The sequence below is a fragment of the Lemur catta genome, chromosome 5 (assembly GCF_020740605.2).
Source record: "Lemur catta isolate mLemCat1 chromosome 5, mLemCat1.pri, whole genome shotgun sequence".
Classification (NCBI taxonomy): Eukaryota; Metazoa; Chordata; class Mammalia; order Primates; family Lemuridae; genus Lemur; species Lemur catta.
This window is the reverse complement of record NC_059132.1, coordinates 30,052,215-30,079,024: the sequence shown is the minus strand read 5'-3', so window position 1 is coordinate 30,079,024 and position 26,810 is coordinate 30,052,215. Positions and strand designations below refer to the sequence as shown.

The following is a 26,810-nucleotide window of genomic DNA, read 5'->3' as shown; positions in this document are numbered from 1 at the left end:
GAGAGATGAAGTGCTTTGTCTCAAGTTACACTGTATCTCCAGCTTACTTGTGAACACCAAGGTGACTTTTTAAAAAAAATTATTTTGGACAATTGGGATTTCTGTTATATCCCATATTTACATCTGCTCCTCTTGGGTGCTGTTTCCAACTCATTTCTGGGAAGTTTATTTATTCACTCATTCATTCATTTAATAGAGGCAGAGTCTCATTCTACCGCCAGGTTGGAGTGCAGTGGTGCGATCATAGCTCACTGTGGTGTAGAACTGGGCTCAAGTGATCCGCCCACTCACCTCAGCCTTGCGAGCAGCTAGGACAACAGGAGTACGCCACCTCACCTGTCTAATTTTTAAAAATATTTTTTGTAGAGACAGGTCTTGCCATGTTTCCCAGGCTGGCCTCAAACTCCTGGCCTCAAGCAGTCCTCCTGCCACGGCCTCCCAAAATGCTGGGATTACAGGCGTGAACCACCACGCCTAGCTGGCAGTTCTTTCAGACTAAGAGCTGTCTCATTTGAGGATCTTCCTGCCCTCACAGGGAAGTTCAATGGGATGTTTTGTTACTGTTGAGTAACAGTGGAAGCCAGCCACCCAGTTGGCCCTCAATAGACGCTGCCTCCTGCTATTCCTACCCTGTGTACCAGGGTTGGTCTATGTGACCAATGACATACAGCGGAAGTGATGGTATGACACTTCTGAAATTAGATTGAGAAAGTCTGTGGGTTCTGTGCTGGGTACTGTCTTGCTCACACGTGCGCGCACACACACTTTCTCTTGGCTCACTTGTTTAGGAGAAGCAAACTGCCATTTTGTGAGCAGCCTGAAGGCAGGAAACTGAAGCCTCTGGCCAACAGCCAGTGAGTGAGCTTAGAAGTGGATTCTCCGGCTCCACTTGACTATGGAGATGATTACAAACCCAGATGACAACCTGACCCCAAGCTCATGAGAGACCCTGAGCGAGAACCACCCAGCGAAGCTGCTGCTGGACTCCTGACCGTCAGAAACTGTGAGATAATAAACATTTGTTTTAAGCTGTAGCAATAGATAACTAATGCAATCACCTTCCGGACCACCACGGTCACAGTTGACCTTTGCTGCACTGTATACTTCTCTTTCCATCTCTGCCCCCCGCACCATCCTTGTCACGCCTTGTGCCCTCTTCACATATCCTCATAACTAACTTTCCTCTCTGAGGCCAAACCCAGAAGTCATCACCTGCTGAATCAGTCGTGGTACCAAAGGAAACAGATGGCGGGTTAAAATTGGTCGTTTGAGAAAAGTTTACTATAGGACCTATTTGCAAAACTGTGGGTTGCATGGAGGGTCATCAAAAGGAATACTTCAGCACCCCAGGGCTAGCAAACGTGGGGTGCTGTTTATGGCCTGAGGCCTGAAGAGGCAAAGGAAGGGACAGTTCTGGAACCTGGAGACAGAGAGAGCTGTGCAAAGAAGGCCCTGAACAGGAGCCGGGACCTGTGGATCCAGGACACAGCCAGCCCTGGCATGGGGGTGGAGGGTAGCATGCAAAATACCTCAGCGCCTGCTGCTGCTGCCTTCTTAAATGAACCCTAAAGGAGGCCGGACACCAAGGATATCTATCTTAGTCTGGGTTCCCTCAGAAGCAGACTATGGGACAAGGCTTTAAGTGCAAGTCATTTATTTGAGAGGTTCAGGTTACACCAGTAGGGAAGTGAGGAAGTGATACAGGGACGAGAAGGTGGCTGATACAATTGTCTTATTAAACCAGCTATCATAGTGGGTGACAAGAGCTTAGTCCCACAGAGAAACCCTGGGAAGCAACGGAAACACACCCCTCAGAATTATTCCACCAGAGGGTGGAGGCGGTGAGGTATTTACACCCCTAAAGTCTTGGGTTGAGGGCTGCATACTTTTGGACTGGCAGGCTGGCAGGCTGGCCTTGTGTGGTTCCGGAAAAAACCCTCAGACACAAAGATGCAGATTCTGGCAATTGGAAGTCTGGGAAGCCCTGACGTGGGTAAGGCCCCAGGGATTTGGGCCTGGCAGTGTCTGGGCCCATTGATGTGGTCCATACAGATGCACCTCCTGTCCACACAGCAGGATGGAGAAGCATGTGGAGGGAGAATCTGCAAGCACAAATAAAACTGAAGTGCATACTTAAAGTAAATAAGTAAAATTTGCCAGCATTCTCTTACATTTAGTAGCACTGTACAGGTTTCAAAACCGTAATTTTTCCTTTAGATTCTCACAATTACCGTCCTCTACCCTCTGTCATAATTATGTATCTAGCTGTCTGTCCATTGCACACTCCGACTGTGTTTGCGCATCTGAGTGTGCATCCGCTAGGGCAGGAATTACTCCATTCCACAGAGGCAGAGAGGACCTAGCACAGAAGAGTCAGGCGCAGAACGTTTAGAATCAGCCCTGCCACTTACTGGCTGGGTAATCCGAGACAAGTTAACATATCCTCTTTGGGCCTCTGTTTTCTCAAGTGTAAAATGGGGGTTAATAATATTTTCACTATAGAATTGTTGTAAGGACTAAGCAGTATAATGCATGTAAAAATCCTTGCTATAAAATACATGCTATACCCCCATAATATGCTGAAATAAAAAAAAATACATGCTAAAAAACCTGTTTTTTAATCTTGTTTTGGGAAAAAAAGGCAAATGCTTTTTATTATATATTTTTTCTTGAGACCACAGTTTACTTCGAAAGTCAGACTGACTGAACTGAGATATCTGTCAGTAACAGACATTCTGTTCTCTCCTAGCTACATAGCTGTGCAATAATTGAACACGTTGGAATTAAGCCATGATAATTGAGTCAAATAATTATAACCATGCTAATGAGACCACGTGACCATCACTCCACTTCAAAGCTGTAAAGCGAAACCCTTCCATTTCCTTTTCTTTCTTCCCCTCTGCTCAGCAATTTGTTTTTATCTCAAATTCCACATGTCTGGAAAATTCCATCATTTTACCTTCCTTCCTAATCATTAATTCAATGAGATATTTCAGCTGCAATAAAAAAGTTGTAATTAAAATAAAAATTCCTGCATCTCATTTTCAGGCTAAAAGCTTATTTCTTTTGAGACTTAGGAAGCAAGTGGAGGAGCTTCCCCAAAGAGTAAGAGGGCATTTTGCCCAAAGATCTGTAGAGCAAAAAGAACTTTGGGAATTTTCCTAAGGGGAAAGGGGAAGGGAGGGAGACCAGTAATCTCAGGAGTCCAGATGCCCACTGCCTGACTTTTGGGAAGAACTGAGCTGTTTAGGGGCCTGTGGGGGGGTGGGGGTGGCTAATGCCTGAGGCAGGACACAGACATCAGTGGAACAAGTTGGATCACCCCACACAGACACGCTTTTAACTTCACACTGTAGTAACCTTGAGATTCTTGAACTTTAAAAGAATTCTGGAGGTGCAAATGACTTCAGAGAGTACCTAATTCAACTCCCTTCATTTCACTCCTGGAGCCCAAAGATTTAGAAAGGTGAAGGGACTCACTCAAGGTCAAATGGCAAACTAGTGACAGAGCCAGGACAAGAAGCCATGGTTTAGTACTGCTTAGTGCCAGCTTAGTGACTTTGCCTTGTGTCAATGGCACCCACTTCCCTCTGTCCCCTCAGCCCTCCACAGTCCCAATGGGACCCCTCTGCAACATCTGTCTGCTTGCATACCTCCAGTCTTAGGGAGCTCATGATGTCCCAAGAAAGCCCATTCTGTCCATTTTCAGGCAGCTTTCTTAGGGTGAACCGAGGTCTGCATCTCCTCAACTGACATTCTCTAGTTCTAGGTCTGCTCCCTCTGTCTCAGGACATACCTCAGAGGTTTGCTCAAAGTCCCCACACCCTATAAGTCCCCTTATTTCTAGACCAAATATCCTGTTTTCTTACAATTCTTTTTTGTTGCTGTTTTAGAAGCACTTTATATTCTAGACACACCATCACCTAGTTAAGCTTTCCTTTAGATGATATGGTGGCCAGAAGGGGATACAAGTGTAATGGTTAATTTTATGTGCCAACTTAGCTAGGCCATGGTACCCAGATATTTGGTCAAACACATCTGGATGTTGCTGTGAAGGTATTTTTGAGATGAGATTAACATTTAAATTGGTAGGCTTTGAGTAAAGAAGATTACCCTCTGTGATGTGGGTGGGCCTCGTCCAATCGGTTGAAGACCTTAAGCAAAAGACTGACCTCCTCCAAGGAAGAGGGAATTCTGCCAGGAGACTGCTTTCAAACTCAAGCTGCCACGTCACCTCTTCCTGAGTCTCTAGCTTGCTGGGCTACCCTGCAGATTCTGGGCTTGCCAGCCTTCAAGATCATGTGAGCTAATTCTTTAAAATTAATTTCTCTCTCTCCTCTCTCTCCCTCTCTCCTCTCTCTCTACCCTCTTTCTCTCACACATACACATCCAATTGTTATTGGTTCTGTTTTTCTGGAGAACTCTGACTTAATACAATAGATTTCTAAGCATACAACTTTGCCTTAGGCACAACCTCAGAACTGGAAAGAGAAATCTTGGTTGACCTCTCATCATCCTGTCACTCATTTATTCATTCAACTAGTGGAGCACTTATTGTGCACCTAGGTGCTGATGATAGGAAGGAAAATACTTCAACCAGAATTTTGAATTTAGGGAGGACCTTGAAAAATCAGAGCCTGCTTAAAATTGTTAGTGCAGAGTGGCACAGAATTTAGTCTGACAGTCCTGGGTTCATATTCTGGCTGTAACAATTGCCAGCTGGTGACTTTGGCAAATCACTCAACTTCCACGAGCCTCAATTTCCCCATCTGTAAAAGGAGGAGTTTGGATTAGATTATCTTTAGTTTTGGACATGCAGTGTCTCAATTTAGTGAAAATTCAGGAAGAGAAGATTTGTACATCATATGATGGATCTACTTCAGGGCCCAGGGAAAAATACCTATGTATGAATGCATACATACTATCTATACAAACAAGTAATATTTACCAGTCATATGCTCTTTCACATTGATGATTTCACTTGATCTTAGTTGTAGCTGGCTAGCTATTAACCAGAGAGACAGTACTATTACTGAGTAAACATAAAGGAAGGTATCATTATAAGGAACGTCAGCTATTTCAGAAATGAGGAACTTTTGCTTTGGTTTTGTTTTATTTTTGAATAATCAAGTGCATGACAAAGTCAGCATAAAGCACAGAAAGTTTTTCTGGTTAAATACATGATATCTCCTATTTGGGCCAATTACTCAGAAGTTAAAAATAACTTTTACTATCTCTTGTCAAGAACAAAGTGAATATTCCAATACTAGTTTTGTCATTTTAACATAGAGAAAAAGAAAACCAAATTCTACTTTTGCATTAGCATAACAATTGCAAGGAAAGGATTCAGAATCCTTTTTAAAAAGTCTTACAAGTAAGCCCATTAAAGCAGAGTTAATTTAGTCAAAATTTTAACATATTTCATTGTTTCTTTCCAGACTCATTATTTGTAGATATTATAAACCAAGGAAAACAAAGTTCTCTTTTCCTTGAGCTTCTACAACTTGCCCATTCAAATATAAATTTTTACTAATCTTTACATGCTGGCACATTTATTTTACTTCCTGACAAAATTACTTACTCTTTCCCTTGATAAGCCAAACCACACTCATAATCGTACACGCACATTCATGTTTCTTTGCTACTTCAGCTTTTAGTATAGTCTCAATGGCCCATATAAATTACAACTTTTAACAAGTGTAACTACCTTTAATTCCTCACAGAGATAACTGTAGGCAAGTAACTGAGAATATTGTGAAATATACAAACATTTAGCAGACTAGCAAAGATCAGAAGCAATCACTATCAAACCTCTTATGGCCACATATCTGTTTTACAATTCTTACAGTGGTAAAATAGAACATATATATTGTTAATATTATAACCCAAAGGTTTATCTGCTGTCAAACATATACAAATAAGAGGCAAAGATGTGCGCATGTGTACACATACTAGGCTTGGTGACCAATGTTTGGTATTCTATCTTCCTTAGAAATTTATCCAGGCAGCTAAAAATTATTTACCAATTTACTTGGTTTAATATCAGTCTAAGTTCTTAAAGTTAATTAAAGACCTTGGAAATTATGTTTAAACTGATATATTACAGAGTAACATAATCATCAATGATATAAACAATTTAGGAAATTTAGATTAACTATAATCTCCATGATAAAATATTGTCTATCACTCTATCTCATCAATGTGTATTATGTTCTTCATGGTTTCACAAACTGATATTATACTGCTTATTTATTTATTTGTTTACTTTTTTATTGTGAATATTTTCCCATTAGAGGTAAGGCCCATAAATAAAGATAATTTGTCTTACTTCATGCCTAGAACAGGTGTCAGATTTCAGTCTGAAATGTTGGTTCTTGGAGCGCCCATGGCCAAAGAATGACCAGACACACCAAGGTTAGGCAAGCATGAAAATGAGGTTTATTGAGGAAAGAAAGATAGGATTATAGGGCAAGAGCAAGATACAGGTTTATAGAGCATGGTACATATGCCACAGATAATGACCGGGCCCATTGTCACAGCATGGCAAGCAAAAGGAAGGGCAAAGAGAGAGGTTGGCTATGGTCTGCATCTTATTTTATAGTGCCTGGATAGGACCTCTCTTGTGGTTCAGAGGACACCATGGAACCACTTTGATTGGACAGTTGGAAGTCACATGACCTGAGCCTAAGCTACGCATGTGGGTTCTAGGTCACTTTCCAGACTTTATGGTACCCATGCTGCTTGGCCCGTGGGCTAGAGAGTCCTCTACATTCTTTTGCAGCTGGGATGCAAAGTTCTGATTGGCAGATCCGTAGGGTATCTCCTCCTCCCCCAGGTATGGAGAATTGGGGTGGGGCAGGACCAAGATGGGGGCAATAGCACCCATTTTCATCCCTAGGAGACCCAGAATCCGTCACTATCTACCTAACACAGGTAGGAGATATTCAAAGAATAGTTTTGAATGAAAGAATACAGTAAGTCCTCACTTAGTGTCCTTGATAGGTTCTTGGAAACTGTGACTTTAAGCGAGATGATGTATAGCGAAACCAATTTTACCACAAGCTATTGATATAAATAAGAGTTAAGTTCCCATAGCGTATTTCTGGCACAAAAACATCACCAAACTTAGAAAGACCAAAACGCATCTTTTTTTTTTTGAGACAAAATCTTACTCTGTTGCCCAGGGTAGAGTGCCGTGGCATCAGCCTAGCTCACAGCAACCTCAGATTCCTGGGCTCAAGCAATCCTACCGCCTCAGCCTCCTGAGTAGCTAAGACTACAGGCATGCGCCACCATGCCTGGATAATTTTTTCTATCCATATTTTTAGTTGTCCAGCTAATTTCTTTCTATTTTTTTAGTAGAGATGGGGTCTTGCTCTTGCTCAGGTTGGTGTCGAACTCCTGAGCTCAAACGATCCGCCTGCCTCGGCCTCCCAGAGTGCTAGGATTACAGGCGTGAGCCACCGCGCCTGGCTTTCAAAACACTTCTAATATTAAATATTCAAATAAATGTGAGCTATACATATACTTAAGAAACATTAATAAAAACAAATAAGATAATTATTTACTCAATTATTCCAGTTCAGGGTCCTGGGTGGCCGGAGCCTATTCCTGCATCTCAGAGTGCAAGGCGGCACCCACCTTGGACAGACAGGGCACCATTCTCCTGCAGGGCACAGTCACACACCCACCCACACTCACTCAGACTGGGACAATTTAGACACCCCAATGCACCTAGCAGGCACATTTTTGGGATGCGGGAGGAAGCTGGAGGGAGAAACCCTACGAAGACATGGGTAGAATACAAGCTTCACACAGCCAGTGCCCTCGCTGGGAGTCGATTTTTTTTTCTCTTCAATATTATAATGAAAGGACTTTATTTGAGGACCTACTGTACATGAATAAAATGTTTACTCATAATAATTGCATCAGACAGGAGTAGGTCTCATTATAATATTTTATAAGTGAGGAAACTGAGCATTAATGGTTCTGAGACTCAGAATTTTGATTTCCTGATTTCCAATCCAATATACCACATTGTTCCCCATGACTAAATAAATATACTTGTACAAGTAAAGAATGAAAAGAGAAAGTCTTGTGTAGATATGATCCATAGACGGGGTTTCTGCTATGGATTGCATCCGAGTTGCAGGGGGTCCCTTTAGGCAGGAGCCGAGAGTCATTAGTCTAAAAATTCTAAACAAATTTCCCCCACTCTCAGGGATCTAAGTATTACTAATGCTTTGAGCTTCTGATGGTTTTCTCTTTGGAGTACTTGTAATTGGGGACCAAGGAAGTGAAATGTGAGTTGCTGCCTGGTTTTTATTGTAACAAAAGCTTGTTGTTGAAACTGGCTATTTTTATTTTTCCTCCTACACCCCAACACAGTATCCATTACTCTTCCCTTCCAATCCCTTAGCAAAATCAGTCCAGCTGAGGCTTCAGACTTAACATGGTACGCTTCCCATGGGGTATTCAAACTTTCTTTTTTGGCTTGCTTTGGAGTCTAGGCAAATTGATATTAAAGAGATACTAATACACTGCTAAATGGGAAAGGCAGACTAAGCCTTTTTCTTTGTATTAAAACATGTTGTTGGGTGACCACCCTTACTGGCTCCAGTCCTAAGCCTCATAGGGAAGCCAATGTTCACAGCGGGGCATAGGGACTTACCAGTTGTCCACCCAAAGGAGCCCCCATACCCTTCCACTAACTAGGAAACACTTTGTACTAAGATTGTCCTCCTTTGACTTTTTTTCCCTATTAAATAAGAATTTTGTATTAAACTATTTAGAATTGGGTTGTGCTTGTTTTTAGGATCTTACACTTTCTCTTTGCATTAACATGTTGCACCCAACCTGTTGCTGGGTGACAACCCATAGAACTTTTGTCAAATCATTTCTCATGTCAATCTTCTTCATCCTCATTGTCTTCCCTCTAAAAAACTGGCATCTGGTAATGATGATTTAGCAGTCATTTCTGCTGATCTCATCCTCAAATCAGAGAAAACAGCAGGGGGTAAGCTCAGGGCCCATACTATACCAAATTTAGGCCTGGGTAAGGTAGTACGGTTCTTTCCATAACCATTGGGTAAAGGAAGAAACTGAAACACTACCGGGCTCCAAGACTGCTCAAGATCCCACTGATTGATAGTCAAGGCCTGCCCTCCTTTTTTCATAAGAGTAAGACTGAACTCAACTCTACAGCTGAATTAAAAAGTGTGGGTGCCAAGATGCGACCCACCAGGAGTCCCCCTTCACTCCATGGATGGGGTGAGGGTGGGGAGGTGGGGGGGCAGGAGATTGCAGAATTGGCATTGCCCTATGTGGAAGCTGAGCCACTAACGGAGAGGGGGATGGGAAGGTTCTCAAAGGCCAATTTCTAATGGGCCATTGATCACCTTGGACTGGGCTACTTCATCGTTATCACAAAACAAACAGGATACTCAAAGGCATGTTATGGCAGACAACCAACCAATTTCACACTGGTCCTCTAAGTCAATCCTGGCAACAAGGCTGGGAGACAGGTGTTATTATCCTCACTTTACAGAGAGGCAAAGCCTCTTAAGGATCCTCCCTCAGTACATTGCAAGGCAGGGACTCTGAGTCCTGGCTCCGCCATCCAAACCACTTGCTAGACTTTCCCATGTCTAGACTGCAGCCAGAAAGGATCTTGGAGGACACATTTTAGGCCGATCCTCTCACTTTACAATACAAAGAGTGGAGACCCCCGAGAAGCGCGAAGTGACTTGTTTAAGGCCACGGGGCGAGCGTGTGGCAAGGGGACGAGGGGAACCCGAGACACCGCGGGCTCTTCCCTCTCCTGCTGGTTCCTTCCTCCCCAGCAGCCCTCCGGGGACGCTGGGGGAGGAGCCGGGCTGGGCCGGGGCTTTCCGGGGGCGGTCCCCCGCAGCCGCTCATTCCGGAGCCGCCGACCGCCGCGCGCGGGGAGCGGAGTCGCGCGTCCCGGCCGCTCCTGCGCGCTCCCGCCTCGCGGGCTCCGAGGGGCCGGGGCACGTCCAGGCGCTGGCTGGGGCTGATTCCGGGCCTGGGGGCGCTTCCGCCTGCCCGATCCAGCGCGATCCTGGGGACTTCGAGGAGCGCCGAGCCGTCCCTGCCCCAGGAACTTTCCGCAGACCCGCCGCGAGTTCAAAGGCAGCTCTGCGGATCGGGGTGAGTGAGTGGGGCCATCGGGAGTCGTTTGCGGGGCGCTTCGGACTCGCGACCTAGCTCTCGTGCGGCCCCTACCCCGGCGCCCTCCCCACCCTCCCCTGTATGCCCTCTCCTCCCTCATTCTCCCCTTCATCGCTTGTGCATTTCTTCGCCTCACGCCCCCTTCCCTTTGTCCCGCGGTCAGCCCCTAAGTTCCAGCCACCTTCTGCACACAACGCTGGGCCTCTGGGGAGGTGGGAGCTTGGATCGGTGAGCCCGGCCCCCCTCGGAGACCGGCTTCTCCCGGGGTTCCCTGCCCCTGCCTTCTCGGGAAGCGGCCCCTCCTGGAGCAGACTGCCGCCTCTTGGGTCTCCGGGCCCGGCGGCAGCCAGGGCTCGGCCCGCGGCTGAGTCCCCGCTTGGGCGCTGCGCTGGGTTTGGGTCCTTGCACCACCCAGGACGGCGGATTATCTGCCCGCTCTTCTCGGAGCCCCACGTAGAAGGCGCCAGGAGTTCAGAGTTGCAGCGCTGGTTCTGTCACTGGCTGCTTCGCCAACCTGACTTCCAGCCTTCTTTCTCCGTCTGCGAAATGGGGCAAACATCTTTTGTCTACAGAAAGCAAAAGAGAAAGGTGTGAAAAATATCCTGTAGAGAAGCCTTCCTTCCATCCTCATCCTCATCCCCTTCCTCCTCCCCCTCTACACCTTTGCTTAGGATTTAGGTGTTCCAATTGCTGGTTCTTTTGTCCCCTACTTTCGCCCCGCCAGTTTCTTGAGGGTAGGAACTTCCTGTCTATCCTAATTTCTGAGGCATCCTCAGCACTTGGCAAAGGGCCTTGCAAATAGTAGGTGCTCCATACATGTGTACTGAGTGAACGAAAAGTGTAAGCCGTAAAAATGTGTGCAAGCCTCAGGGGTCGTTCTGATTGAGGGCCAGGCTGGGTTCACCTGGCTCCACTTGCCTCTTCCAGACTAGCATTGACCTTGCTTCGCCTGCGGGCTGGTGGTTCTCCCCCTTGTCTGTGGATAGTGAGTCCAGGCCGCAGGGGTGAAAGCCGCTGGATCATTCCAGTATCAGAGATTCCTCGAACATCTGCTATGATCTGCTGTACCACAGCAGTGGGCAAAGGATTGTGAATGCCTGAATGGGGTGGGGATGGGAGGGGGAGGAACAGTCCTCTGGAAGTCCAGAGACCCTCTGAGTTACCGTGGCTGAGGCATTTCCCCGCTCTGGGCCTGGCCTTCCCCATCTGTGAAATGAAGACGTGGGCGTGGAGCAGAAATGTGTTTGTGGTCGAGCATGGCGTCCTCTTTGGGTTATGCAGGCCACACGGCAGCCCTCTGGACACACACGGACAGCCCAGCTGAGCTTTCGGACATCACATACTTCTGCAGTGACAGCTGAAAAAGCCAAGAAGTGTTTCCTCATTTTAGCAGGGACCTCCTATTTCCAGCTGTCCTGGGGTTGTGAGTCATGCTTGGGGGTTACAAGCCATGCTCCATGAAGTCTCCCACACGCTGACCTCTCAGGACCTCAGAACTGTGGCTCCCCTGCACAAAAGGCCTGGGGACTCCCTCTTACTGTCACAGCCAGAGAGCCACAGAGCTGTGGTGAGGTGCTAGAGAGTGTGAGGGCTTGTGGTTGGCCCAGATACTGGGCCCTTTGGGGTGACAGATCAAGGGGTAAAGGGCAGTCACAACCTCAGACGCTTTCCCAGCCGTTTGCTGATCCTTTTTTTTTTTTTAAACGTGCTTCTGTTTCTTCTCTGTGGATTAAAACATATGAACGAAGGAAATGCCTCCTAGGAAAGAGAATCTTTATATTGGTTGGTCTTACCCTGCCAGTGTTGGCTGTGGCATCACAAATAGGCACATGTGTTCACAGTCACGGTTTGTAGGAATAAATGTTGGTGTTGCCACCTCCGTAGTCCCCCACTCTGACCAGCCAGGTAAGCTGAATGATGTAATAATAATCATACTTGACTTTTATTGAGTGCTTAGTATAAGCCAGGCATTATTCTAAGAATTTTATGTGTATTAACTCATTTAGTCTTTACCACAATCCTGTTAGGGAGGGACCATCATTATGTCCATTTTATAGATGAGGACACTGAGGTCCAGAGGGAGTTAGTACCTCACCCATGATCACATAGGAAGTAAGTGTCAGAGCTGCAGTTTGAACCCAGGCAGTCTGGTTCCAGAGACTGTCCTCTGAACTTCACTGGAACTGAAGGGAACCAGGGTTTAAATCTTGCCTCTGTCACTTCCATGCAAGGTGACCTGGGAGAAGTTAAGTGAGAATTTGATAGTCACCATACTAGCAGATCACTAAGGACCCTCCCAACTCACTAGGGAAACAGCAGGTGAACCTCAAGAGAGAATGGAGACATCTAGCAGGAAAGGCTTGGAGTAAGGTAGCCAAGAAGAGAAACAGGTCAGAATTATAACTGCCTGGTGCGTTAAGCAACAGCAAGCCAGATTCAAGGACTAAAGTGTACCTTAAATTGCTTAGTTGTGTATAGATAGAGCTTATTTTATGGATTTGAACTCTGACTGGCTGATTGGGTGTGTGACTTGCTGGTGACCTATTACATAGGATCAGAGAAAATGAAATAGTGGAGGGAGAAGAAGAGACCGAGAAAACTAAACTGAGCTCCCCAAATCAGTTTTTTTTTTTTTTTCTTGAGACAGAGTCTCACTCTGTTGCCCAGGCTAGAGTGCCGTGGCATCAGCCTAGCTCACAGCAACCTCAAACTCCTGGACTCAAGCAATCCTCCTGCCTCAGCCTCCCGAGTAGCTGGGACTACAGGCATGCGCCACCATGCCCGGCTAATTTTTCTATATATATTTTTAGTTGTCCAGCCAATTTCTTTCTATTTTTTAGTAGAGACAGGGTCTCCCTCTTGCTCAGGCTGGTCTCGAACTCCTGAGCTCAAACGATCCGCCTGCCTCGGCCTCTCAGAGTGCTAGGATTACAGGCATGAGCCACCTCGCCCGGCCCCCAAATCAGTTTTAATTAACAATGACATGTATCTGGCACACGTGCTACTACTCCCAGTCCCCTGCCCCAGGACAACATTGATAACCAGTACTTTGCACCTTAACTCGGTGCTCTGGACAGCCTCCACCCGACCCATTGCTTCTGGAGCTATCATCTTGCTCTCCCTGACGTCCCACCTCATTCCTCTGGGGTGTGGTCCATGAAGTTGCAAATGGTAAAACAGAAGACCTTTCTGTTTGAGTGCCCTAGATGGTACCTTAGGAAACACCATGGGGCTTTTTAAAGATTAATTTTCTCTTCCCTTCACTATTTCTGTTTTTCCTTCAAGGGTCTTCAACTGAAGACCATCGTGGAGCTGGGGACAGGGCTGTAGGGGAGGCAGTATGTCAGGATAGCAGTCAGTCTTCGAGAGCTGGCCAGACCCTTAGAGGTCACCTTGTCCATCCTTTCCAATTGACAGACAGGAAAACTGAGGCCCAGTTGGGAAGAATGAGTTACTCGGGATCACACAATGTATTTGTTTTCTAACGCCACTGCAACAAATAATCACAAATTTATTGGCTTAACAAGAACCCTACAGATGGGATCTCGAGAATAAAACCAAGGTGTCATCAGGCTGCATTTCTTTCTGGAGGCTCTAAGGGGAGATCAGTTTCCAGCTTATTTGAGTTGTTGGCAGAATTTAGTTCCTGTGGTTGTAGGACCAAGGTCACCATTTTCTTGCTGGCTGTAAATTGAGAGCCAGTCCTTGTTTCCGGAGGCCACTGTGTTCCTTGGCTCATAGCTCCCTTCCATCTTCAAAGCCAGCACCAGCAAATCAAGTCCTTCTCATCTCACATCTCTTCTGCCTTCATCTTCACTGTTAAAGGCTCATGTGATTAGGTTGGGCTCACCTGCATATCCAGGATAATCTCCTCGTCTCAGAGTGCTTACCTTTAGTCTCATCTGCACAGTCCCTTCTGCCTGTGTTCCCTTGGCTTTGCCCTCTGAATCATTCCTCCTTTTTCATATTCAAGATTCTGGGCCCAGTATGGTGGCTCACACCTGTAATCCCAACTTTGGGAGGCTGAGGTGGGAGGATTGCTTGAGGCCAGGAGTTTGTCACCAGCCTGGGCAACATAGTGAGACAAAAATAAAAAATTAGCTAGGCGTGGTAGCACGTGTCTGTAGTCCCAGCTGCTCGGGAGGCTGAGGCAGAAGGATCACTTGAGCCCAGGAGTTTGAGGTTGCTGTGAGCTATGATCGTATCACGGCACTCTAGCCTGAGAGACAGAGCAAGACTCTGTCTCAAAAAAAAAAAAAAAAAAAACGTTCTGGGGATCAGGATGTGGACATCTTTGGTGGTGGTGGGCGGGCATTATTCATACGTATGAGGCCCACTTGGGGAGAGTGAGTTGTTCAGGACCACACAGTGAGTCAGGGAATTAGCACCAGTGCTCTTGCAGCTGTACCACGGAGCCCCCCAGCAGCCCCTGTCACGGAGCGTCTCCTTTGTCAGCCCAGCATGCATAGTCACTGGCAGATGGCAATGATGGATGGTAGTGGCTTAAACAGGATGCTGTGGATTTGGCCGGGTTTTCTTCTTTGCTGAGTCTCTGTTGGTTTCCAAGACTTTGTGATTGGCTGGGTCAGATAGTACGTGCAGTCTCGAACAGCTCTGGCTGTGTTCTGATCTCTTCAAAATATCTTGGTGTTTTTCCATTTTTCTAGCCAGAGAGGAGCTGATAGAAACTCAGGCAGGGAATAAGTCTTCAGCCTGTTAGGAATTCTGAAGAGACAGGGGCTAGTTGGGGTGAAATGAGAACAGAGCGTTCCTTAGGGACCTTGGGTCATCAAAGAAAGGCCTCTAATTGGATTCATTTCACATTTTTGACAGTTGTGTGTTCTGTCCATTTTTCCCCTAGCTCCTTTGGAACAAAGGTCTCTGGTGGAATGACTCCATGCTGGGTTGGTAAATGCTTGAGGTTAACTATTACACAAGGGGAGGAAGAGGACTATTTCTAAGAGTAAATGTGAGGCTGGGATGTCCTTCTCATGTTGAACTTGGCATAGGAAACCTGCCTCCACTTTTATCAGCCTCTCTGTCCTCTTCTAAGAACAGAGAAAGAAAGGTTCACACCTTGGGCAACAACTACCCCCTACCACTCCCACCTCAATGCCCAGCTCCTGAGCACAGGGAGTCAAAACTCCAATTTGAGCTTTCCAGCCCAAGCACATCAACAAGAGGGAATTCCGAGAAGACTTTATTCTGAAAGGCCAGTCCTCCTTTGCCTGGTGTGCACAGGGTAGGCTGGGAAAGAAACAGGTCCCCCTAATCCTTCCTGAATGTACAGAGAACCCAGATAATTATAGAACTAAAGGCTGTCCTTTTATTTTGGGGATAGGGTTCTGACTTTTAGAGTAGTGGGACTTCGGCATGGGTGAGGATTCTTTCTTGACCTCCTCCGCCAGCTAGCTTCCCCGAGTTGAGCTCACATAGGAAGTACCCAGTCTTTATTTGTTCATTTCTTCATTGATCTTTGTTTATTGGCACTTGCAATGTGCCAGGCCCGTGATAAACAAGAGCAGACGTCTGTTTTCCCTGTGCTTGCATTTGAGGGGACAAAGGAACAGTCTTTAGCCTGTTAGGGAAAAAGCCAATAAAAACAAATAAACAACAAATAAGCTAATTTTAGATTGTAAAAAGTATATGAAGAAAATAAAAGCCCTTGGGACAGAGGTCATTAGGTGTCCCAGGCTGCCTGGTGTCCTATGGGGCCTCTCTTGGAACGTGAGTTGCTCTTTCTGTGTGGCCTTAATGTTCTATTCTTCCCTGCCAGTCTCAGCAGCTCCTTCTGAGGGTAGACTCCTAGGAAGGGGTCCTATAAGGTGGACGATGCTGGCAAACCCTGAGTCTTGTGCCCTGGGAAGCATCAGCCTTCCTGTTCACTTTCTGCAAGGTACTTAAAGAGTCACGCATCTTCAGACGCCCCCAGCAACAGTGACTCAGAGATGGTTCTAGCTGCCTCCTCTCTGGCCTCCATGTCTACTGGAAAGGAAGCAGCAGCAGCACTGTCTGCTCAGAGCTCTGGACAGTGGGGCCCAAAGCCACACCTGCAGGAAAGCACCTGGCTCTATCTGCCTTTTCTCCCACTTTGGAGTAATTAAGCTTGCCTGCCAGCAGGAAGCCATTTTTTTTATTGCCTTCTTCCTCTGTGAACTCCTTGGCAGTGAAACCGGTTGGATAACCATTGGAAAGCTTTCAAAAGTTAACTGTTAACCGCAGCTCAAATGTGGAGTGTGTGCATTTCCGGAGGAAGATCAAAGCCGATGACAGACTATTATCAAAGGCTGTTTGCTTATGAAAGTATCCCTGTGGTTTCCTGTATCAGGGGTCACAGCACCAGAGTGGCAGGACCTCTGAACTCTTTTAATTTAAGGACTATGCTGTGAACACAGCCGTTATTGTGTACCAGGCATCGTCTTAAGTGCTTGATGTGCCTTAGCTCATTTAACCTCCACAGCATCCCAATGGAGTAGTTACTATTATTAGTTATTATTCCCATTTTACAAATGAAGAAACTGAAGCTCGAAGAGGTTAAGCCTCTTGCCAAAGCCACCAGTACTATATACGCTCCCAGCACACCATGTAGCTCATCACCTCTGGGCTTTGTTGATGACATCTATTCTGCTCATCCTGCCTTTCCCTCTTTCCATCCTTTTGAACTCCTACTTATCCTTCAAAGCCCATATCAAAGGCCCCTTTCTTTGTAGGATTATATTTTACTTAGGCAAAAACAAAGTAATGAGGATTAATGTTTTTTTGAGCATCTGTTATGTTCCAGGATTCTTTACATATTGTCTCACTTTATCCTCATGACAAGATACTGCAATGTAGTGCAGCATCCCTATTTTACAGATGAGAAGACTGAAGTTAGAGATTTGTAAGTAACTTGTCCAAAGTGTTATCTCTAATAAGGGTGGAAGGTAGGATTCAAAACAAAATCCTCAACCCAAAGTCCATGCTCTTTCCACTTCTTTCCTGTTCTCCAACGGCAAGTGGTTTGTACCTTTAGTGTAGCACTTCTCTACCTAGCACTGTCATTAGTGGTTATGATTGATGTATTTTTCTTCCAGAAGAGAATGAGTTTCTTAAGGGCAAACACTATATTTTATTAATCTCTGTCTCAACACCCACTTCTCTGTCCCCAGTGTAGATCACAGTGCCGTAAACGTTATCAAGTTTCCTATTTGGACTGGAAGAATAGGTCAGTTTAATCAATCACCCTGCTGGCTGATTTAAAAAAAAAATCATTAATATAGATTAATCATCTGTCATCTTTGTTGATAAAGTAAAAACACAGTCCAAGTCTGGATGTTAACAAACTCTAGCTGAAGGAGGGGAACATAATTGCTTAGGTCAGAGAGTCCCGGAAGCCAGAAGTTATTAACATAATAAGAATTAACATTTGTAGAGTGCTTGCTCTGTGTCAGAGCACTGTTAGTACTGTGTGTGATTCTTATGTAATTCTCCCAACTCCAAGAGGTGGATACTGTTTTCCCATTTTTGTTTTTTTTTTTTCAGTTAAGTAAAATAGAAGTATAAGGAAGTTTAAGTAACTTATTCAAGGTCGCTCAGATGGAGCCGCATTTAAATCCAAGCAGACTGGCTTCAGAGTCTGGGACTTTAACACTACCCTGTGGTGTGAATGTAAGGGAAAGAATCTCCCCACAGTCCCTGTTGTTTCCAAATATTCCCTCTACTTGGAAGAGTTTCTATGGCCATTCCATGGCCCTATTGGAACACCAGAGCTTGGAGATTTATTGATTTTAAAAATATTTATCAATACCTAAACTGCTCGGTAGAGGAGGAGGGCATTCCCTGCAGGAGAGGCAGAAGTGAGCTGTGTTGGGCAAGTCAATGCTGGGACAGAGCTGGAACCTAGGCAAAGTTGTCCCTGCTGTTCTCCCAGTCCGTCATTCTGTGTGCATGGGATTCCCCCCTGTTTGGTGGAAGATACCACTACAAGTAGGATTCTAGTGTCTCTTAGTCTCTTCTCTGATGGTCTTACCCCCAGTGAGGAATAAATAACTTACAAGGTTTACCCATTGTCTTCTTCCCTGGATTTATTTGCATTTGGGTCTGAAGCCAGAGGTGTGAAATGCAAAGGTGAAACCGCTTATGTCAGTGATTCTGTTCTGACAGGACATTTCTTTTGGTGTGTGTGTGTGTGTGTGTGTGTGTGTGTGTGTTTGATTCTGGAAAACCACCTCTCTTACCTTTTGTAAAGTTGCTTAGGCTCTGGGCCTCAATAAGCTTTTATACAGCAAAGAGGCATAGTCAAGAAAACTGCCTGGCCCTCGTCATTTATTCTACCACCCTGATGCTATCACTTTCTCCAACCAGCTGGCGCTTTCTTCCTCTGGCTCCAGCTTTAATTCCCTTAGCCTCCTGAGTCTGTCAGAAGAACTGCTCGGTCTCCATTCTCCACTAGGGGAAAAGCTACCCTAAAAGCCAGGCTCACCTCTCCGGATTTTTGCCTTCTCCCACATCTTAGCCTGGTAATTCTTCATTATTTTGTTAGTTCTTAGTGCCTTCAAGGAGATTTTTGGGGGGGCCTATTTTTCTCGTTCAATAAAAGGACTGGTGCAAATTGCCACATTGGCCATTACCAGAATTAGAAGTCCTGGTCTTTGTAGAACATATCTCTTCTTACTTCTCTAAATCTGGAACGGCCTTTGGCCAAAAACAGTAAGAGTCTGACCTGGATTTAGATGAGAGCTGTTGGTCTAGTATATATACTCCGTGCTTATACACCTAGGTCTGTGTGGACTCTTTGGAGGTAGCTGTAGTGTAGTTGTAAGTACAGGATCGGAAGAACTGAGTTTGAATCCCATTCACTTAGCGTTATGATCAATGGCTGGTTAACCCCTCTCAGCTTTAGTTTCCATAGTTGTAAAATAATATATCCCACATAGGATTATTGTGAAGGTTTACTAAGTTAATAAGTAGGACAGGGCCAGCATAGTACTCAGTATTTGTTTTTTGTTAAGCAAATACAAATAATACAAATTTGCTAAATAAAATTTAGTTTTGTTTTTACTAATTTAAAGAAATACTATTTGTTAAACAAATGCTGCCTCGTATGATGCTGTGTTTGTGGAAATAAGGGGAGGGGTACTTCACTTCTCTGTGCTTCTTGGAAGTAAGAGCCATATGAGTAAATAATAGTAACTCCTGAAAGAGTATCTTGCGTATAGCAAGTATTTGACAGATGAATAAATGAATGAAAATCCTGGGCAGAGTTACTTGTCCTGGTAGTATTCAATCAAAAATAAAAACAATATTGCCCTGTCAAAGAGGGAAAAGTTGCTGGCTGGTAAGTCTGATGACTAGTTAGCACAGGTTTACTGCCTTGAATCCAATTATTCTAAAACTACCAGCTTGTTGGAAATTTTACTTTATGAATTATATATAATTCTTCTTACAATTAGAAAATTTGTTACATGGTGGGATTGGCTGGAACAACGATTCTTTCGTTTGCAAAAGGACTTTTAGATGCTTAAGAAAAATGGTCCCAAATGTAAAACTTGGTGTTTCCTAGTTAGGCAGCAGGGCATCCCCTTTCCAGCCTAAACTGGATCAAGAGCAGTACTTGATAGATGGGATGAATTTCCCACGTTTGGAAAAAGTACAATTTTTTTCCTCTTTTGGAGAAACTATATATTTTTTTATCCTTACGCTCAGTCTTGTTAGTGGATACAAAATAGTCATTTTGAGATTATTGACTTTTCCATTAAATTGGATAAATTGCTTAAGCCCTGTGGACTGAGGAGGAGCAGCGATGTGCCTGGTTCGCAGGGCTGGTGTCGTAGGGTCTGTGAACTGATGGGGCGGCGTATTTAGTAGTAGCGGCTTCTCTGCTGGTGAGCTCAGGGTGATGTTAATGCAGTTTCTTAGACAAATTTATTTTGAACATGCGTCGAAGGTTATTATTCATTGATAAGGCAGACAACAAAGTATGCTCGTTCATAATGACAGGAGTTTAGGCCTGATTGCTGTTTCACTTCCTGTGGTCATAAAAACATCATATTCTTATCAGTAAGAAGGTTCAATTTGTGACATGAATGGTTTGGGCCCTATTCCGACAGGAACCATTAATCAGAAATAACAAGCACTATATTTGCAAAGCAAATGATAAGCAAATTGATCTATAACTATCAATTAGATCTACCAAGAAACAAGGTTTATGCACTCATGAGATATACCCGGATGCCAAACGGAGGTCAAATAGAAGTCAGCTAGGAGAGGCTTAACATTCTGCTTTTTCTCAAGCAAATTTTTCTAGTATGCAATTAAAGACGCTGAACATATGGTTTTGGGGACAAATTTTTTCTTTCCTAGTGAGTGGGGAGAGGTGGAAGTGACCGGAACTCCTGTTACATGGGGAGGAACAGCCCATCTAAGGATCCACATGTGAGGACGGAGAAGAGTGAAACGGGGAGGTAGAGCTTCCTGTGCCTGATGCCTGCCCACATCTACGGCCAGGAGGCCTTAGAATCCTGGAGCAGTAGCTCTGGAAGGGGGCCCTTGGAGAAAGCTGCAACCTGTGGCTTTCAAACCGTGTTCTGAGGAGCCCAAGAAGTCAAGGGGAAACCGAACAGTGATGTTGTATCACCAATGAACAGACTGCACCAAATGGGGACATCAGAAAACAAAACCCAAAAAACTGGGAAAAGTTATTTTCTCAGATTTTTTTTCAATTAGAAGGAAAAATGTCTTTAATCATGACATATAAATTTCATGTGTTATGGTTTAGTGTTGCTCTTAGTTTGAACTGCATATGTGAAGGAGGGTAGGCACCCTAATCTCTAGTGCTTAGGGTGTCCAAGGATATTTATTCAGCTCTGCCGAGTGAGTAGAACTGCTTCTATTGGAGCAGCTTTACTTGTATCAGTTTTTGTGATGTGGGTTGTAGATACAATTGCATTTGTGAAAGAGTAGCATTGGTACAGTCTAGGATACAGGTTACAGAAAAAGTTTCATTTATTCATCTACTTGTCCTGTTTTGTTTTCTTTTAGTTAGGGGCAGTGACATGATCAGATTTATGTATGTGAGTGATTATGCTGGAGGTGGCTAGGATTGAAGGTGGGGGAAGACCCCTGGACCTCAGTTTCTCCATCTATGAAACGGGACTGATTTTAGCTTTCATGTTTCATAATTCTTGATGATGGGTGAGCCCTGAGTTCCTGTAAATGACAGGTTTTGCTTATGAAAATCAGCCAGGGAGATGATGTATTCCTGGCATTTGGAGTCACGGAGACTATTTGAAATTAATGAGTTTACAGGAAGGGGATTTTGTGGGGTTCCTTTGGCCTAAGGCAGGCTAGCTGTTGATGCAATCAGGAGACCACAGAAAGCGATTTTTCCCCCGGCCCTCTTTAACAGTTTGTGTCTCCTGTGACTCATGCTTCTGTGTCTTAGACCTGGGAGAAAGTGACTCCATTTCCAAGGCTGAGGTGGAGCCAGCCTGTGCCTCTCCCTCCTCTGCAGGCCCCAGCCTGTTAGTCCTGGGGAACTTTGCCAGAGGCTTCTCCATCTTGGAACTTACCCAGATCTGCCCAGCCTGGCTGCGGAGCACCTACGAGTCAATTCCCAAATCTTAGTGGAGGAAGAGTCTGAGAGACCTTAGAGGTTGTTGAGTCCAGGGCTGTACCAAACTTAACTGCACATTCAAATCACCTGGGCAATGGGGACAAAAGGCCCCCTCCCACCCCCTTTTGTGTCTAATTCAGTAAGTCTGGATTGGGACCCAGAAATCAGTGTTTTTATACTGTCTTAAGGTCACTTACCATGGTAAATGGCATTTGGTAACCACTGATCTAGTCTCATACCTTAATTTTATTTGATTTAAAAATTATATATGTGTGCATTTACTCTTTTTAATACAGAGAATTATAAAGAAAAAAACACTAACATCCTATTTCCCCTCATCCCAGTTGGTGTAAAAAATTAGAATTAATACATGGTCATGTTTAGAAAGTTGAAATGAAAATGAAAACATGAAAAATGAAAAGCACAAACCTCTCCTGTCTCTGGTCTAACCCCCCAAAAGGTAACTACTATTAACACTTTCTTGAGATTAAACTCAGAAAATAGTTTTCATGTCTTATATCCTTGCCTGTCTACCTTCTTAATTCTACAAAATCTGAACAAAAGGAATTATCCTATACCTCTGCACACTATCCTGCACCTTGTTTATTTTTTTCCACTTAAAATATTTTGTAGCTCACTGCAGATCAGATTCTTTTTAGTAACTAGTAAGTAAGTTGATTTTTAAAAATCTCAGATACTTATCATTTATTTCCCCCGTCTAACTGAAACATTGTTAGACCAACATCTCCCCATTGCCCCCACCTCCTGGCTTCTGGTAACTACCATTCTACTGTCTGCTTCTGTGTATTAGATTTTTTTTAGGCTCCATGTACAAGCGAGAACATGAGGTCTTTGTCTTTCTGTGCCTGGCTTTATTCACTTAGCATAACATCCTCCAGTTTCATCCATGTTGTCGCAAATGACATAATTTCTCTCTTTTTAAAGGCTCAATAGTATTCCATTGTATATATACCACATTTTCTTTATCCATTCATGGTTGATGGACCCTTAGGTTGATTCCATAACTTGGCTATTGTGAATAATGTTGAAATAAACATGGAAGTACAGAAGTCTCTTTGACATAGTGATATCAAATCGTTTGGTTATACGCTCACAAGTGGGGTTACTAGGATTATTATGGTAACTCTGTTATTAGTTTTTTGAGGAATCTTCAGATTGTTTTCCATAATAGCTGTGTTAGTTAAATAAATTAATATTTGTAATGCATTTGGAATAATGCTTGAGGTGTAGTAAGCACTATATATTTGTTAAATGAATGAATGAACAAATGGGTGAATGAATGAATACATGATAATAGCTCCGTGATCCATTATATGGATATACCTTACTTTATTTTACTATTTATATACACCAGTGGTCCCCAGCCTTTTTGGGTTCAGGTGCTCAAGTGAGGTCATCAAGGCTTCATCCGTCTTTCCATCTCTACGACAGATTCTCCACCTACGGGCAAGAGAGCCCAAGGCCCATCCTTTCCAGACTCACATCCTTTCGGTTTAGCAATCCCAGCAGAAAGAATCATCTTTCCCAAGAGCTTGTGCATAAAAGCCCCAGGGAAGACTTTGGTTGACCTAGCTTAGGTCACTTTCCTATGCCTGAATTGTGGTTATGGAGATTTGTAATGGCCAAGCTTAGGTCACACGTCCATCCCTGTGATCAGGTGAGTGTCTCAACTAAGCCACATAGAATAAGTGAGTCCTTCCCAGAAAAGAGGGAATTCCGTTCCCAGGAGAATGGGAGAAGAGGTACAGGACCAAAAACAGTGTGTCTCTCATTTTACAGATGAGGGGACAGACTAGTAGTGTGGTAGTTTAATAGTTAAGCATGGAAGCTCTGGAGTCCCACCCACTTGGGTTCATTTCCTTGGTCAGATTAATGGCTTTAGGGCCTGCATCTGTCAAATGGGCAGAACTGAAGATAAAGGCCAAGAAATAAAAAAATGGACAGTAATATAATCTCTACATCATAGGGTTAGTGGTCCAAGAGAGGATTGAATGGGTTAATAGACATACAGGTGCCTAGCACAGGCTTGGTAATAGGAAGCCCTTGGTAAATGAAGCCATTTACTGTAATGTCATTAATAATCAAGGAGCCTTAAAGATGACTTATCTGGTAAGCCACTCAAGCTTCTGACTCTGGGGATTTCCTTCTAACTTGGGAGGCAGAGAGACTGCACGCAACAGTGATTTCCCTTTCCTTCCTGTTGCAGAGTCAAGCAGTATGGATGCCGTCAGCCAAGTCCCCGTGGAAGTCGGGCTTCCCAAGCACATCCTGGACATCTGGGTCATTGTCCTCATCATCCTGGCCACCATTGTCATCATGACCTCCTTGTTGCTGTGCCCAGCCACTGCGGTCATCATCTACCGTATGCGGACTCATCCGGTCCTCAGTGGGAATGTCTGAGAACCTTCCTTCCAGCAGGGCCAGGTGAGGGATGAGGACAGGAGTCCCTCCCCCAGCCTCATCCCTGTTCTCAGAAAAGCAGAGCAGCAGGAGGGACTTTGGAGCTTGGACCTCAGTTCTGGTTTTGATTCTGCCACCGACCAGCTGTGTGAATTTGGTCGAGGGTCCTCACTCTGTGAGGTCCAGGTTCCTTATCTTTCAAATGGGCATTGTGTTCCCTGCCCTTCCTACCTCATAGGGTTGTAAGAACCAAAGGACTTAGTGGAGCCGGAAGCCGTTTGTGAGCAGTAAAGTCACCACAGACACACAAGTGTAATGCTGGGTGCTGAGAAGCTTTGAAGGACCAAAGGACCTAATTGCTGGTGATGGCCTCAAAGGTGGCGAGGGAGACCCTGGCATCACAGCAGCCTTTGCCTGTGCCCCTCAGGTCGAACCACACACAGGGCACCCTGTCCTCATTCCAAGGGGCCGGCGGTACATTGGCTCAAAGTTATTCTTTTTATGGTGCCCCTCCCTTGTGGTTTCTCAGTTGGGAGGGAACTGAGTGTGGCAGGGGGAGGGAGATGGGTAGGACTTCCCAGAACCTTCTCTGTGCCAGAATCTCTGACCCTATGTAATCCAGAGGAGGGCTCTGCCACCTATTGGCAATGACAAGGGAGTTGGGGTGATGGGCTTCTTTCTGCCCTGGAGTCTCACGTCTCTGTTAGCTTTGACACTCAAGCAATGTTGGAAAATGTAGCGTGGCTGAGTTCCTTGCCCAGCTTTCAGGACCTCCAGCCCCCATCCCTCATGTGCCCCACACTAGAGGAGGCTGTCCCCCTCTGCCCAGCTCCCGCTACAGTCAGCTCTGTGTATGCTCCTTCACTCCCTCCCACCAGCACTGCAGCCATCCAAGGTACTTATGTTTTAAGAGACGTTCCCAGGAGTTTTGGAACCAAGTCAAAACAGTGATGGTTATTTTAGACACTATGATTTATATTTATATAGAGATATTTCTGGGACCATGCAAGCTCTTTGATATCAAAATCAAGAGCATCTGGGGATTTATTAAATTATGTACCAAGATAGCACAGATATCAGGATATTATTGTGTGAAAATGAAGCTTTTTACCTTGATCTGATTTCATTGATGTACACAACCGATTTCCAATAAAGTGCTAGAATGAGCATGTCTGAGATCTTTCTTTCAAGAGCACCTGTTAAACTCAGAACTCAGGTAAAAGGATTCCACTGAATTTATGGGCCTTGGACACAGTTGGAATGTAGGAACAGAAAGGGGAAGAGAAGAATCAAATTAATTTCCAGGGTTCCAGCTTCAGCAAGTGGGTGAAGTTGTGCTGCAGTTTACACAGACAGATAATGCAGGGGGAAGAATAAATTTTCGATGTAAGATAATGAATTTGGTGTTGCACATGTTGAGTCTGAGGTGCTTTGATATTCAGGGGGACACTTTCAGGATGCAGTTGGGAAGCTGGGTCTATTCTTGGGAAGGATTTTAAGGCTGTGGTTATGGTTTGGGGGATCATCGGGTGTGTTCGGTCTGGCATACAAGAGGGCAGGATCAGAGTGCACAGACTGACAGGAGTGAGCTGTTAAATGCAGAACTCGGAGGACACTAAACAGCAGAAAGGGAATAGAGGGGGAAAGCAAAGCAAGGAGATTGAAAAGGACCTATGCTGGGAGGTGTTTCGATAGGGGTGCTGTCATATTTTGTGGGTTAGGAAGCTGAGATGGTGAGAACAGGCAGCCCTTTCCAGAGGCAGCACTGTGGAATAGAGGTAAGAGTTAAAGGAGGGTGTCAGGAGGAAGCGGTGAAGGACATTTGTCCTAGTCCGTTTGAGCTGGGAGATGACAGGATGTGAGGCATTCACAGTGCTGATGTGAGCCCCGCAGCTGGTGCAGAGTCTGATACCTGGATCACAGTTGAGGTGGGACAGTCCTGCAGCCCACAGCCAAGATTGTGGCTTTCTTACTCCCTAGCCTACCAATTTTTGCAGCAGTAGCAATTCCCTAAGGTGGCTGGTTTTGCAGTGTTGATCTGTAAGGAATTCTAGTATCCCCTGCCTTCTCTGCTCCTGCAATCCTTTTCATGATTTTAAGTGGATAATTCCCTATATTAAAGCCTATTTAACTTACAGAGTACACCTTGATTGATCCAGATGGAAAAAAAATCTATAAATTCCTATCAATTATTGACCTAGCAATTCTACATCTAAGTCCACCATGTGATTCAGCATCCTTGGGGGAAGAACTCTATTAATGAGAGGCAAATGGTCTTGGAGAAATAAGATGCCAAGGAACTGGTGGTCTCAAGGAGATCTCAGAGAGATTGGTGGTGATGGTATGAAAACTTTGCCCAGCAGTTTCTGAAATAATACCATAAGGATAGCAAGATAGGTGAACATCATCCAAAGATGTGAGACACCGTATAGTGGTTTTTGAAAAGAGAATGAAAATACAAATTTAAAATCCAAATTTCTTGGCCATTTTGAAAAATAAAGGGCTGGTAATAAATAACAGTTTAAAAAAGTTGTATCTAGGCTGGTCCGAAGGTAGTGAGTTATCTCACTTGATTGTTCACAGTCAGTTACAGATTGAACTCCTT

At 44.7% G+C, this 26,810-nt stretch overlaps 1 protein-coding gene across 5 annotated transcripts; it reads left to right on the top strand.

Annotated features, from left to right (window-relative positions):
• The first annotated feature begins 770 nt into the window (after positions 1 to 770).
• On the top strand, positions 771 to 25,372 carry SMIM3 (small integral membrane protein 3). 5 transcript variants are annotated; one of them, XM_045551363.1, is made up of 2 exons: positions 771 to 1,003; positions 24,012 to 25,372. In XM_045551363.1, exon 2 carries the CDS (start codon positions 24,023 to 24,025, stop codon positions 24,203 to 24,205), a length of 183 nt encoding a protein of 60 aa, XP_045407319.1. In that variant the 5' UTR covers positions 771 to 1,003; positions 24,012 to 24,022; the 3' UTR covers positions 24,206 to 25,372. The 5 variants fall into 5 exon arrangements, with proteins under 5 accessions (XP_045407319.1, XP_045407317.1, XP_045407316.1 ...); XM_045551361.1 differs by lacking the exon at positions 771 to 1,003 and adding an exon at positions 9,934 to 10,170; XM_045551360.1 differs by lacking the exons at positions 771 to 1,003; positions 24,012 to 25,372 and adding exons at positions 10,182 to 10,779; positions 11,473 to 11,940.
• Positions 25,373 to 26,810: the final 1,438 nt, after the last annotated feature.